General features: G+C 42.4%; 1 protein-coding gene across 1 annotated transcript in view; it reads left to right on the plus strand.

Annotated features, from left to right (window-relative positions):
- The window catches only part of ATAD5 (ATPase family AAA domain containing 5), a 507,256-nt gene that overhangs the window by 244,557 nt on the left and 248,562 nt on the right, over positions 1-14,137 (plus strand). The window contains exon 15 of the mRNA XM_053721398.1: positions 10,249-10,416. Within this exon, the coding sequence (XP_053577373.1) occupies positions 10,249-10,416 (168 nt within the window). The remainder of the gene's footprint in view (positions 1-10,248; positions 10,417-14,137) is intronic.

Here is a 14,137-nt window from a genome sequence, read left to right on the forward strand (position 1 = left end):
TCTTTCCAAGGTAATAATTTATTTGGTTCTCAGTTGGATTCTATTTCAACCATCACTGGAGGAAAATGAGTTTTTTTGCCTCAGGATAAAAAACCTAAGAGTAAATCTAAGGCTTCTAACCGTTTTCGTTCCTTTCGTCAGAATAAGGAACAAAAACTCAATCCTCCTTCCAAGGAATCTGCTTCCAGTTGGAAGCCTTCCTCAAATTGGAATAAATCCAAGCCATTTAGGAAACCAAAGTCTGCCCCTAAATCCGCATGAAGGTGCGGCCCTCATTCCAGCTCAGCTGGTAGGGGGCAGATTAAGGTTTTTCAAGGATTTTTGGATAAAATCTGTCCAAAATCATTGGATTCAGAGCATTGTCTCTCAAGGGTATCGAATAGGATTCAAAGTAAGACCTCCTGTGAGAAGATTTTTTCTCTTACGCATTCCTGTAAATCCAGTAAAAGCTCAGGCTTTTCTGAAGTGTGTTTCAGACCTGGAGTCTTCAGGGGTAATCATGCCAGTTCCTCCTCAGGAACAAGGTTATGTAAGAGTACCAACTTTCAAGATGGTGACTATAAGGACTATTCTGCCTTTTGTTCAGCAATGACATTATATGTCCACAATAGACTTGCAGGATGCATACCTTCATATTCCGATTCATCCAGAACACTATCAGTTTCTGAGATTCTCTTTTCTAGACAAGCATTACCAATTTGTTGCTCTTCCATTTGGCCTAGCAACAGCTCCAAGAATCTTAAAGGTTCTGGGTGCCCTACTATCTGTAATCAGAGAACAGGGTATTGCTGTGTTTCCTTATTTGGACGATATCTTGGTACTAGCTCAGTCTTTACATACTGCAGAATCTCACACGAATCAACTAGTGTTGTTTCTTCGGAAACATGGTTGGAGGATCAATTTACCAAAAAGTTTCTTGATTCCTCAGACAAGGGTCACCTTTTTAGGTTTCCAGATAGATTCAGTGTCCATGACTCTGTCTCTAACAGACAAGAGACGTTTAAAATTGGTTGCAGCCTGCCGGCACCTTCAGTCTCAGTCATTCCCTTCAGTGGCTATGTGCATGGAAGTTTTAGGTCTCATGACTGCAGCATCGGACACGATCCCCTTTGCTCGTTTTCACATGAGACCTCTACAGCTTTGCATGCTGTATCAATGGTGCAGGGATTATACAAAGATATCACAATTAATATCCTTGAATCCCAATGTACGACACTCTCTGACACTCGTCTTTTGTTCGGCCAACCTGGACTGTGATCCCAACAGATGCGAGTCTTTCAGGTTGGGGAGCTGTTTGAAGATCTCTGACAGTACAAGGGGTTTGGAAATCTCAAGAGGCGAGATTACCAATAAATATTTTAAAACTCCGTGCAATTCTCAGGGCTCTTCATTTTTGGCCTCTGCTAAAGAGAGAACCGTTCATTTGTTTACAGACAGACAATATCACAACTGTGGCTTATGTCAATCATCAGGGTGGGACTCACAGTCCCCAAGCTATGAAAGAAGTATTTTGGATATTTGCTTGGGGCGGAATCCAGCTCCTGTCTAATCTCTGCGGTGCATATCCCAGGTGTAGACAATTGGGAGGCGGATTATCTCAGCCGTCAGACTTTACATCCAGGGGAGTTGTCTCTCCATCCAGATGTGTTTTCTCAGATTGTTCAGATGTGGGGTCTTCCAGAGATAGATCTCATGGCCTCTCATCTAAACAAGAAACTTCCCAGATACCTGTCCAGGTCCAGGGATGTTCAGGCGGAAGCAGTGGATGCACTGACACTTCCTTGGTGTTATCATCCTGCTTACATCTTCCCGCCTCTAGTTCTCCTTCCAAGAGTGATCTCCAAAATCATCATGGAACAGTCTTTTGTGTCACTGGTGGCTCCAGCATGGCCACACAGGTTTTGGTATGCGGATCTGGTGCGAATGTCTAGTTGCCCGCCTTGGCCACTTCCGTTACGGCCGGACCTACTATCTCAAGGTCTGTTTTTCCATCAGGATCTCAAATCATTAAATTTGAAGGTGTGGAAATTGAACGCTTAGTTCTAAGTCATAGAGGTTTCTCTGACTCAGTGATTAATACTATGTTACAAGCTCGTAAATCTGTATCTAGAAAGATGTATTATAGAGTTTGGAAGACTTGCATTTCATGGTGTTCTTCTCATAAATTCTCCTGGCATTCTTTTAGAATTCTTAGAATTTTACAGTTCCATCAGGATGGTTTGGATAAGGGTGTGTCTGCAAGTTCCTTGAAATGACAAATCTCTGCTCTTTCTGTCTTATTTCACAGAAAGATTGCTATACTTCCTGATATTCACTGTTTTGTACAGGCTTTAGTTCGTATTAAGCCTGTCATTAAATCAATTTCTCCTCTTTGGAGTCTTATTTTGGTTCTGAAGGCGTTACAGGCTCCTCCATTTGAGCCTATGCATTCTTTGGACATTAAACTACTTTCCTGGAAAGTGTTGTTCCTTTTGGCTATCTCTTCTGCTAGAAGAGTTTCTGAGCTATATCTGCTCTTTCTTGTGAGTCTCCTTTTCTGATTTTTCATCAGGATAAGGCAGTTTTGTGGACTTCTTTTCAATTTTTACCTAAGGTTGTGAATTCTAACAACATTAGTAGAGAAATTGTTGTCCCTTCCTTATGTCCTAATCCTACGAATTCTTTGGAGAGATCCTTACATTCTTTGGATGTGGTAAGAGCTTTGAAATATTATGTGGAAGCTACTAAAGATTTCAGGAAGACTTCCAGTCTATTTGTTTTATTTTCTGGTCCTAGGAAAGGTCAGAAGGCTTCTGCTAGTTCCTTGGCTTCTTGGTTGAAATTTTTGATTCATCAAGCTTATTTGGAATGGGGTCAGGCCCCGCCTCAGAGAATTTCAGCTCATTCTACTAGATCGGTTTCCACTTCGTGGGCTTTTAAGAATGAAGCTTCAGTTGATCAGATTAGCAAAGCGGCGACTTGGTCCTCTTTGCATACATGTACTAAATTCTACCGTTTTTATGTATTTGCTTCTTCGGAAGCAGTTTTTGGTATAACAGTTCTACAGGCAGCTGTTTCAGTTTGATTCTTCTGCTTTTGATTTAATTTTTTTCTTTCAAAGATGAAATTAACTTATTTTTGTTTTGGGCTGTTTTTATTTTTATTCCCTCCCTCTCTAGTGACTCTTGAGTGGAAGACTCCACATCTTGGGTATTGATATCCCATATGTCACTAGCTCATGGACTCCTGCCAATAACATGAAAGAAAACATAATTTATGTAAGAACTTACCTGATAAATTCATTTCTTTCATATTGGCAAGAGTCCATGAGGCCCACCGTTTTTATGGTGGTTATGATTTTTTGTATAAAGCACAATTATTTCCAAATTTCCTTTGTTGATGCTTTCTACTCCTTTCTTTATCACCCCACTGCTTGGCTATTCGTTAAACTGAATTGTGGGTGTGGTGAGGGGTGTATTTATAGGCATTTTGAGGTTTGGGAAACTTTGCCCCTCCTGGAAGGATTGTATATCCCATATGTCACTAGCTCATGGACTCTTGCCAATATGAAAGAAATTAATTTATCAGGTAAGTTCTTACATAAATTGTTTTTCTCCAACATTGGTGTGTCCGGTCCACGGCGTCATCCATTACTTGTGGGATATTCTCCTCCCCTACAGGGAAAGGCAAGGAGAGCACACAGCAAGAGCTGTCCATATAGCTCCCCCTCTGGCTGCGCCCCCCAGTCATTCTCCTTGCCGCTCTGAACAAGTAGCATCTCCACAGGGATGGTGAGGAGTTTGTGATGTTAGTTGTAGTTTTTTTTATTTCTTCTATCAAGAGTTTATTTTGAAATAGTACTGGTATGTACTATTTACTCTAAAACAGAAAGAGATGAAGAGTTCTGTTTTAAAGAGGAGTATGATTTTAGCAGCAGTAACTAAAATCAATTGCTGTTCCCACGTAGGACTGTTGAGCTCAGAGAACTTCAGTTGGGGGGAACAGTTTGCAGACTTTTCTGCTCAAGGTATGACTAGCCATTTTTCTAACAAGACTGTGTAATGCTGGAAGCCTGTCATTTTCCCTCATGGGGATCGGTAAGCCATTTTCTTAGACTCAGATAGAATAAAGGGCTTATTATGGGCTATTAACTGGTGGACACTCTTAAGGGCTAAATCGATTGTTTATTTAAGTTTTTATTTAAAGTTTGAAGTGGATTTCACACTTTTATTATTTGGGGAACGTTTTTTATCACCAGGCACTAGTTTAGACACCTTCCCAGTCAGGAAGGGCCTTTCACTGTATTAGGCAGAGCCTCATTTTCGCGCCATTATTTCGCAGTTTCTTTTAAGTACAGTGCACGCAGATGCATGTGAGAGGGTCTGGTGTCCACTGAAAACGTTCCTAGAAGGCTTGAAATACCCCCCTGGGATAGTTGAAGTCACAACAAAGGCTGTGGCTGGGACTGTAGTGGGGTTAAAATTGCAAACGGCTCCGGTTTCCACATTTTAAGGGTTAATAGCTTGAAAATTGGGGTGCAATACTTTGAATGCATTAATACACTTTGGTGAAAATTTGGTAAAGATTGGATAATTCCTTCATAGTTTTTCACATATTCAGTAATAAAGTGTGCCCTGTTTAACATTTAAAGAGACAGTAACCGTTTTGTTTTAAAACGGTTTTTGTACTTTATTAACCAGTTTAAGCCTGTTTAACATGTCTCTACCTTCAAATAGATCATGCTCTGTATGTATGGAAGCCAATGTGGTTCCACCTTCAAATATATGTGATAATTGTGCCATAGCGTCCAAACACAGTAAGGACAGTATTGTCACAAATAGTAAGGTTGCCCAGGATGATTCCTCAGATGAAGGAAGTAGAGATAGTTCTACATCTTCTCCTTCTGTGTCTATACCAGTTATGCCCGTGCAGGTGACCCCTAGTACTTCTAGCGCGCCAATGCTTGTTACTATGCAACAATTGTCGGCAGTAATGGATAACTCCATATCTAATATTTTATCCAAAATGCCAGCATTTCAGAGAAAGCGTGATTGCTCTGTTTTAAACACTGTAGAACAGGAGGGCTCTGATGATAATTTTTCTGTCATACCCTCACACCAGTCTGAAGTGGCAGTGAGGGAGGGTTTGTCAGATGGAGAAATTTCTGATACAGGAAGAATTTCTCAGCAGGCAGAACCTGATGTTGTGACATTTAAATTTAAATCAAAGCATCTCCGCGCATTACTTAAGGAGGTGCTATCTACTCTGGATGATTGTGACAATCTGGTCATCCCAGAAAACTTGTGCAAGATGGACAAGTTCCTAGAGGTCCCGGTGCACCCTGATGCCTTTCCGATACCTAAACGGGTGGCGGACATATTGAAGGAGTGGGAGAAGCCAGGCATACCTTTTGTCCCTCCTCCTATGTTTAAGAAATTGTTCCCTATGGTCGACCCCAGGAAGGACATATGGAAACAGTCCCTAAGGTCGAGGGGGCGGTTTCTACACTAGCTAAACGCACGACCATTCCCATTGAGGACAATTGTGCTTTCAAAGATCCTATGGATAAAAAATTGGAGGGTTTGCTTAAAAAGATTTTTGTACAGCAAGGTTACCTCCTTCAACCTATATTCGTGCATTATTCCTGTCACTACAGCGGCGTGGTTCTGGTTCGAGGATGGAAAAGTCGCTCAGTAGGGAGACTCCGTATGAGGAAGTCATGGACAGAATTCACGCACTTAAGTTAGCTAATTCCTTTATTTTAAACGCCGCTTTGCAGTTAGCGAGATTAGCGGCGAAAAATTCAGGGTTTGCAATTGTGGCGCGCAGAGCGCTCTGGCTAAAGTCTTGGTCGGCGGATGTATCTTCCAAGACAAAATTGCTTAATATCCCTTTCAAAGGTAAGACCCTTTTTGGGCCAGAATTGAAAGAGATTATTTCAGACATCACTGGGGTAAAGGACCATGCCCTCCCACAGGATAGGCCTTTCAAGTCTAAGAATAAGTCCAATTTTCATTCCTTTCGCAATTTCAGGAACGGTCCGGCTTCTAACTCGGCAGCCTCTAGACAAGAGGGTAACGCTTCCCAGACTAAACCAACTTGGAAACCAATGCAAGGCTGGAATAAGGGTAAACAGGCCAAGAAGCCTGCTGCTGCTACCAAGACAGCATGAAGGGGTAGCCCCCGATCCGGGACCGGATATAGTAGGCGGCAGACTCTCTCTCTTTGCTCAGGCTTGGGCAAGAGATGTTCAGGATCCCTGGACACTAGAAATAGTCTCTCAGGGTTATCTTCTAGAATTCAAGGAACTACCCCCAAGGGGAAGGTTCCACATTTCTCACTTATCTTCAAACCAAATAAGTAGACAGGCATTCTTACATTGTGTAGAAGACCTGTTAAAGATGGGAGTGATACACCCAGTTCCAACTGTGGAACAAGGTCAGGGGTTTTTACTCAAATCTGTTTGTAGTTCCCAAAAAAGAGGGAATTTTCAGACCAATTCTGGATTTAAAAATTCTAAACAAATTTCTCAGAGTTCCATCGTTCAAAATGGAAACCATTCGAACAATTTTACCTACAATCCAGGAGGGTCAATATATGACTACCGTGGATTTAAAGGAGGCGTATCTACATATTCCTATCCACAAAGATCATCATCAGTTCCTAAGGTTCGCCTTTATGGACAAACATTACCAGTTCGTGGCTCTCCCATTCGGACTAGCCACTGCTCCCAGAATTTTCACAAAGGTGCTTAGGTCCCTTCTAGCGGTTCTAAGACCAAGGGGCATTGCAGTGGCACCTTATCTGGACGACATTCTAATTCAAGCGTCGTCTCTTTCCACGGCAAAGGCTCATACAGACATTGTTCTAGCCTTTCTCAGATCTCACGGGTGGAAGGTGAACGTAGAAAAGAGTTCCCTGTCTCCGTTGACAAGGGTTCCCTTTTTGGGAACAATAATAGATTCTTTTGAAATGAAGATCTTCCTGACAGAAGTCAGAAAGTCAAAGCTTCTAAACGCTTGTCAAGTTCTTCTCTCTATTCTGCAGCCTTCCATAGCTCAGTGCATGGAAGTAGTAGGGTTGATGGTTGCAGCAATGGACATAGTTCCTTTTGCTCGAATTCATCTAAGACCATTACAACTGTGCATGCTCCAGTAGACAGGATCACCTGTCTCAGGGAATGAGTTTCTGCAGACCAAAGTGGGTCATTGTTACGACCGACGCCAGTCTATCAGGCTGTGGCGCGGTCTGGGATTCCCTGAAAACTCAGGGTTTATGGTCTCGGGAAGAGTCTCTTCTCCCGATCAACATCCTGGAACTGAGAGCGATATTCAATGCTCTCCGGGCTTGGCCTCATCTAGCGAAGGCCGGATACATAAGATTCCAGTCAGACAACATGACGACTGTAGCTTACATCAACCATCAGGAAGGAACAAGGAGTTCCTTGGCGATGAGAGAGGTATCCAAAATCATCAAGTGGGCGGAGGATCACTCCTGCCGCCTATCTGCAATCCACATCCCAGGAATAGACAACTGGTAGGCGGATTATCTGAGTCGTCAGATTTTCTATCCGGGGGAGTGGGAACTCCACCCGGAGGTGTTTGCCCAGTTGACGCAATTATGGGGCATTCCAGACATGGATCTGATGGCGTCTCGTCAGAACTTCAAGGTTCCTTGCTACGGGTCCAGATCCAGGGATCCCAAGGCCGCTCTAGTGGATGCATTAGTGACGCCTTGGTCGTTCAACCTAGCTTATGCGTTTCCACCGTTCCCTCTCCTTCCCAGGCTTGTAGCCAGGATCAAACAGGAGAAGGCCTCGGTGATTCTGATAGCTCCTGCGTGGCCGCGCAGGACTTGGTATGCAGACATGGTGAATATGTCATCGGCTCCACCATGGAAGCTACCTTTGAGACAGGATCTTCTAGTACAAGGTCCATTCGAACACCCAAATCTAATTTCTCTGCAGCTGACTGCTTGGAAATTGAACGTTTGATTTAATCCAAGCGTGGGTTTTCAGATTCAGTGATAGATACTCTGGTCCAAGCTAGAAAACCTGTGACTAGAAAGATTTAACATAAAATATGGAAAAAATATATCTCTTGGTGTGAATCCAAGGGATTCTCCTGGAGTAAGATTAAAATTCCTAAGATCCTCTCCTTTCTCCAAGAAGGTTTGGATAAGGGATTGTCAGCGAGTTCTCTAAAAGGACAGATTTCTGCTTTATCTGTCTTGTTATACAAACGACTGGCAGCTGTGCCAGAGGTACATGCTTTTGTACAGGCTTTGGTCAGAATCAAACCTGTTTACAGACCCTTGACTCCTTCTTGGAGTCTAAATTTAGTTCTTTCAGTTCTTCAGGGGGTTCCGTTTGAACCCTTACATTCCATAGATATCAAGTTGCTATCTTGGAAAGTTCCGTTTTTGGTTGCTATTTCTTCTGCTAGAAGAGTTTCTGAATTATCTGCTTTGCAGTTTGATCCACCCTATCTGGTGTTCCATTCAGATAAGGTTATTTTGCATACCAAGCCTGGTTTTCTTCCAAAAGTTGTTTCCAACAAGAATATTAACCAGGAAATAGTTGTTCCTTCTCTGTGCCCGAATCCAGTTTCAAAGAAGGAACGTTTGTTACACAATTTAGATGTAGTCCGTGCTTTAAAGTTCTATTTAGAAGCAACAAAGAATTTTAGACAAACCTCATCCTTGTTTGTCATTTACTCTGGTAAGAGGAGAGGACAAAGAGCTACTGCTACCTCTCCTTCTTTCTGGCTGAAAAGCATTATCCGATTGACTTATGAGACTGCCGGACGACAGCCTCCTGAACGAATCACAGCTCACTCCACTAGGGCTGTGGCTTCCACATGGGCCTTCAAAAACGAGGCTTCTGGTAATCAGATATGTAAGGCAGCGACTTGGTCTTCTCTGCACACTTTTGCCAAATTTTACAAATTTGATATTTTTGCTTCTTCGGAGGCTGTTTTTGGGAGAAAGGTTTTACAAGCCGTGGTGCCTTCTGTTTAGGTAACTTGATTTGCTCCCTCCCTTCATCCGTGTCCTAAAGCTTTGGTATTGGTTCCCACAAGTAATGGATGACGCCGTGGACCGGACACACCAATGTTGGAGAAAACAGAATTTATGCTTACCTGATAAATTACTTTCTCCAACGGTGTGTCCGGTCCACGGCCCGCCCTGGTTTTTTTAATCAGGTTTGACATTTTTTTTCTTTTTCTTTATACACTACAGTCACCACGGCACCCTATAGTTTCTCCTTTTTCTCCTAACCGTCGGTCGAATGACTGGGGGGCGGAGCCAGAGGGGGAGCTATATGGACAGCTCTTGCTGTGTGCTCTCCTTGCCTTTCCCTGTAGGGGAGGAGAATATCCCACAAGTAATGGATGACGCCGTGGACCGGACACACCGTTTGAGAAAGTAATTTATCAGGTAAGCATAAATTCTGTTTTTTTTAAACCATTATATGCAATTTTCCAGATATTTTTTCCTAAAAAAAGACTCATCACAGATTTATTTGTCTGTTTGCAAATACACATTATTAGTGAATAATTGATTCCACACTTGACACCTTAACCCTCCGTTGTCCATTGCATGATTTGAAAGTGCTGTATAACCAATGAAACACATTGTGGCAGCTTAAAAAAGTGCTTTTTTACTTGTATTTTTATCTTATTTTTATGCCTGATGAAACGACCGTGTTGTGTGGTCGAGAAACGCGTTGCAGCAACATTAAACTTGTCTTTTAACGTTTATATACGGAGGAGTCTTTCTGCCTGATTATTCAGATTGAATTTGCTCTATCTGCACAGATAACTTTACAAACCATTACTTCACAATTGGTTTGCCTGCACCATATCTTCAGCCTGTTGTTTGGTACTTGGATTCAAACTTCCCTGTGATCTGACCTGAGAACTGGACTCTACCTTGATACAGGATCAGTATCCAGTTAGCTGACTACTGCAAGTGTCAGCCTGCCTGTTTGCACTATGTAATGCCTTCAAAAATGGTGAGTTTTACTATTTACCTACTTTATTACATATCACATATGGATTTCACTATGAGGCGCCCATTTTCTTTTCTAACCTAAAATATAAAAATATAACCTCCTAAAATACTGTTTTTCTGTAATCTAAATTAAACAAAAGGGAAAAAACATGACCAATTATGCTATTATGTGTTGTGACTATCTAAAAAATAGAATGATAAAGAGACATAGTGAAGTACTGTGCAGTTTGGTTTACCAACATATTTTTTTTTAAGGGAAATTAAGCTCTCCCAGAAAAGTGGTTGTTTCGTCACCAAGGAAACCTCCTGCATCACCGAGAGGAATGGTACATAAGAAAGGATTGGCCCCAAAATCCCTTGCAAACTTTTTTCAAGGACCTTCAAAAAATGAAGTGAAAACAAAGGTCCAAGAAATTTCAAAGTGTATGTGGTAAAGCTTAATAATAATAATAACGTATAATAATAATAATTTATGATTTTTGTTATCTATGGGCATCATTTCTTAACTAACTCCCCTCTTTATTCTTCTTTTGTTTATTTTCTTAAACATGGTAAAGCATACTTTGGTTAATGTTAAATGTGTTTTTTGTATTGGGTGTGTGTATGTGTTTGCTGTATAGTAAAAGGGAAAGCATACATAAATGTTCATATACCTGCATGTAATAGACATAATATGCACAGGTACTGATATAAAATCCAATTTCTCCAACATAGGTGTGTCCGGTCCACGGCGTCATCCTTACTTGTGGGATATTCTCTTCCCCAACAGGAAATGGCAAAGAGCCCAGCAAAGCTGGTCACATGATCCCTCCTAGGCTCCGCCTTCCCCAGTCATTCTCTTTGCCGTTGTACAGGCAGTGGAATGGGGATTATACAGACTTGTCTCCGACGATACAAGTAGATCAGAGGACCAGAGATTCACTCCGTTGGTGGCTGACCCTGGACAACCTGTCACAAGGGATGAGCTTCCGCAGACCAGAGTGGGTCATTGTCACGACCGACGCCAGTCTGGTGGGCTGGGGCGCGGTCTGGGAACCCCTGAAAGCTCAGGGTCTTTGGTCTCGGGAAGAATCTCTTCTCCCGATAAATATTCTGGAACTGAGAGCGATATTCAATGCTCTCAAGGCTTGGCCTCAGCTAGCAAAGGCCAAATTCATACGGTTTCAATCAGACAACATGACGACTGTTGCGTATATCAACCATCAGGGGGGAACAAGGAGTTCCCTGGCGATGGAAGAAGTGACCAAAATAATTCAATGGGCGGAGACTCACTCCTGCCACTTGTCTGCAATCCACATCCCAGGAGTGGAAAATTGGGAAGCGGATTTTCTGAGTCGTCGGACATTTCATCCGGGGGAGTGGGAACTCCATCCGGAAATCTTTGCCCAAATAATTCAATTGTGGGGCATTCCAGACATGGATCTGATGGCGTCTCGTCAGAACTTCAAGGTTCTTTGCTACGGGTCCAGATCCAGGGATCCCAAGGTGACTCTAGTGGATGCACTAGTAGCACCTTGGAGCTTCAACCTAGCTTATGTGTTCCCACCGTTTCCTCTCATTCCCAGGCTGGTAGCCAGGATCAAACAGGAGAGGGTATCGGTGATCTTGATAGCTCCTGCGTGGCCACGCAGGACTTGGTATGCAGATCTGGTGAATATGTCATCGGCTCCACCATGGAGGCTACCTTTGAGACAGGACCTTCTTGTTCAAGGTCCATTCGAACATCCGAATCTGGCCTCACTCCAACTGACTGCTTGGAGATTGAACGCTTGATTTTATCAAAGCGAGGGTTCTCAGATTCTGTCATTGATACTCTTGTTCAGGCCAGAAAGCCTGTAACTAGAAAAATCTACCATAAAATATGGAAAAAATATATCTGTTGGTGTGAATCTAAAGGATTCCCATGGAACAAGATAAAAATTCCTAAGATTCTATCCTTTCTTCAAGAAGGTTTGGAGAAAGGATTATCTGCAAGTTCTTTGAAGGGACAGATTTCTGCTTTATCTGTTTTACTTCACAAAAAGCTGGCGGCTGTGGTTAGAATCAAGCCTGTTTACAAACCTTTGACTCCTCCTTGGAGTCTTAATTTAGTTCTTTCAGTTCTTCAGGGGGTTCCGTTTGAACCCCTACATTCCGTTGATATCAAATTATTATCTTGGAAAGTTTTGTTTTTGGTTGCAATTTCTTCTGCTAGAAGAGTTTCAGAGTTATCTGCTCTGCAGTGTTCTCCTCCTTATCTGGTGTTCCATGCAGATAAGGTGGTTTTGCGTACTAAACCTGGTTTTCTTCCGAAAGTTGTTTCTAACAAAAATATTAACCAGGAGATAGTCGTGCCTTCTTTGTGTCCGAATCCAGTTTCGAAGAAGGAACGTTTGTTGCACAATTTGGATGTAGTTCGTGCTCTAAAATTCTATTTAGAGGCTACAAAGGATTTCAGACAAACATCTTCCTTGTTTGTTGTTTATTCTGGTAAAAGGAGAGGTCAAAAAGCAACTTCTACCTCTCTCTCTTTTTGGCTTAAAAGCATCATCAGATTGGCTTATGAGACTGCCGGACGGCAGCCTCCTGAAAGAATCACAGCTCATTCCACTAGGGCCATGGCTTCCACATGGGCCTTCAAGAACGAGGCTTCTGTTGATCAGATATGTAAGGCAGCGACTTGGTCTTCACTGCACACTTTTACTAAATTTTACAAATTTGATACTTTTGCTTCTTCTGAGGCTATTTTTGGGAGAAAGGTTTTGCAAGCCGTGGTGCCTTCCATCTAGGTGACCTGATTTGCTCCCTCCCATCATCCGTGTCCTAAAGCTTTGGTATTGGTTCCCACAAGTAAGGATGACGCCGTGGACCGGACACACCTATGTTGGAGAAAACAGAATTTATGTTTACCTGATAAATTACTTTCTCCAACGGTGTGTCCGGTCCACGGCCCGCCCTGGTTTTTTTTAATCAGGTCTGATGATTTATTTTCTCTAACTACAGTCACCACGGTATCATATGATTTCTCCTATGCAAATATTCCTCCTTTACGTCGGTCGAATGACTGGGGAAGGCGGAGCCTAGGAGGGATCATGTGACCAGCTTTGCTGGGCTCTTTGCCATTTCCTGTTGGGGAAGAGAATATCCCACAAGTAAGGATGACGCCGTGGACCGGACACACCGTTGGTGAAAGTAATTTATCAGGTAAACATAAATTCTGTTATTAAATTTTTTTAAAAATGTACTTAAAAGCTCCCAATTTAGCACTGTTGATGAGATTAGACTGGTACACCCACTGAAATGGGCTGGGAAAGCAGGAAAGGAAACATTCCCCCTCCCCTGCATAGGAAAAGACCCACTACACAACCAGGAGTCTAGACATTGGTATTCATTTAAAACTGTGGGGCTTTGTTAGGAGTCTGAAAATCACCACAATGTTAATTAAAATCTAGCTATACTTTTTAATAAAACACCCCCAGATGGGCTATATAAATGGATCATCTACAAAACATTTATACAAGGAAAAACCTAGTGTGCAATGTCCCTTTTTAAGCTGCCTTTCAACACCTATAGACTCTAGAATATTATTATATATAAATACACACACATTCAGTTTGTGTGTGTGTGTATGTATGTATATATATATATATTGTGTATGTGTATATATGTGTGTATGTATGTATATATATATATATATATATATATATATATATATATATTACACACATTACACACACTCCGCTTATCCCCCAGTAATTCTTTGTCTGTCGACCCAGGAGGTTGGCAGAGAAGTGTCAGAAGTTTTCGTCTCTTATGGAGGGTAGTACTCTTCGGCATAGGACTGGAGTTTTAAGTAGTCCTGTCAGCCTGTCTCCCCTCTCATTTGCTCTCTTTCTCCCCTCTCATTTGCTCTCTCTCTCCCCCCTCTCTTGCTCTCTCTCCCCCCTCTCTTGCTTTCTCTCCCCCCTCTCTTTTGCTCTCTCTCCCCCCTCTCTTTTGCTCTCTCTCCCCCTCTCTTTTGCTCTCTCTCCCCCTCTCTTTTGCTCTCTCTCCCCCTCTCTTTTGCTCTCTCTCCCCCTCTCTTTTGCTCTCTCTCCCCCTCTCTTTTGCTCTCTCTCCCCCTCTCTTTTGCTCTCTCTTCCCCTCTCTTTTGCTCTCTCTCCCC

This window comes from Bombina bombina, chromosome 1 (assembly GCF_027579735.1).
Source record: "Bombina bombina isolate aBomBom1 chromosome 1, aBomBom1.pri, whole genome shotgun sequence".
Lineage (NCBI taxonomy): Eukaryota > Metazoa > Chordata > Amphibia > Anura > Bombinatoridae > Bombina > Bombina bombina.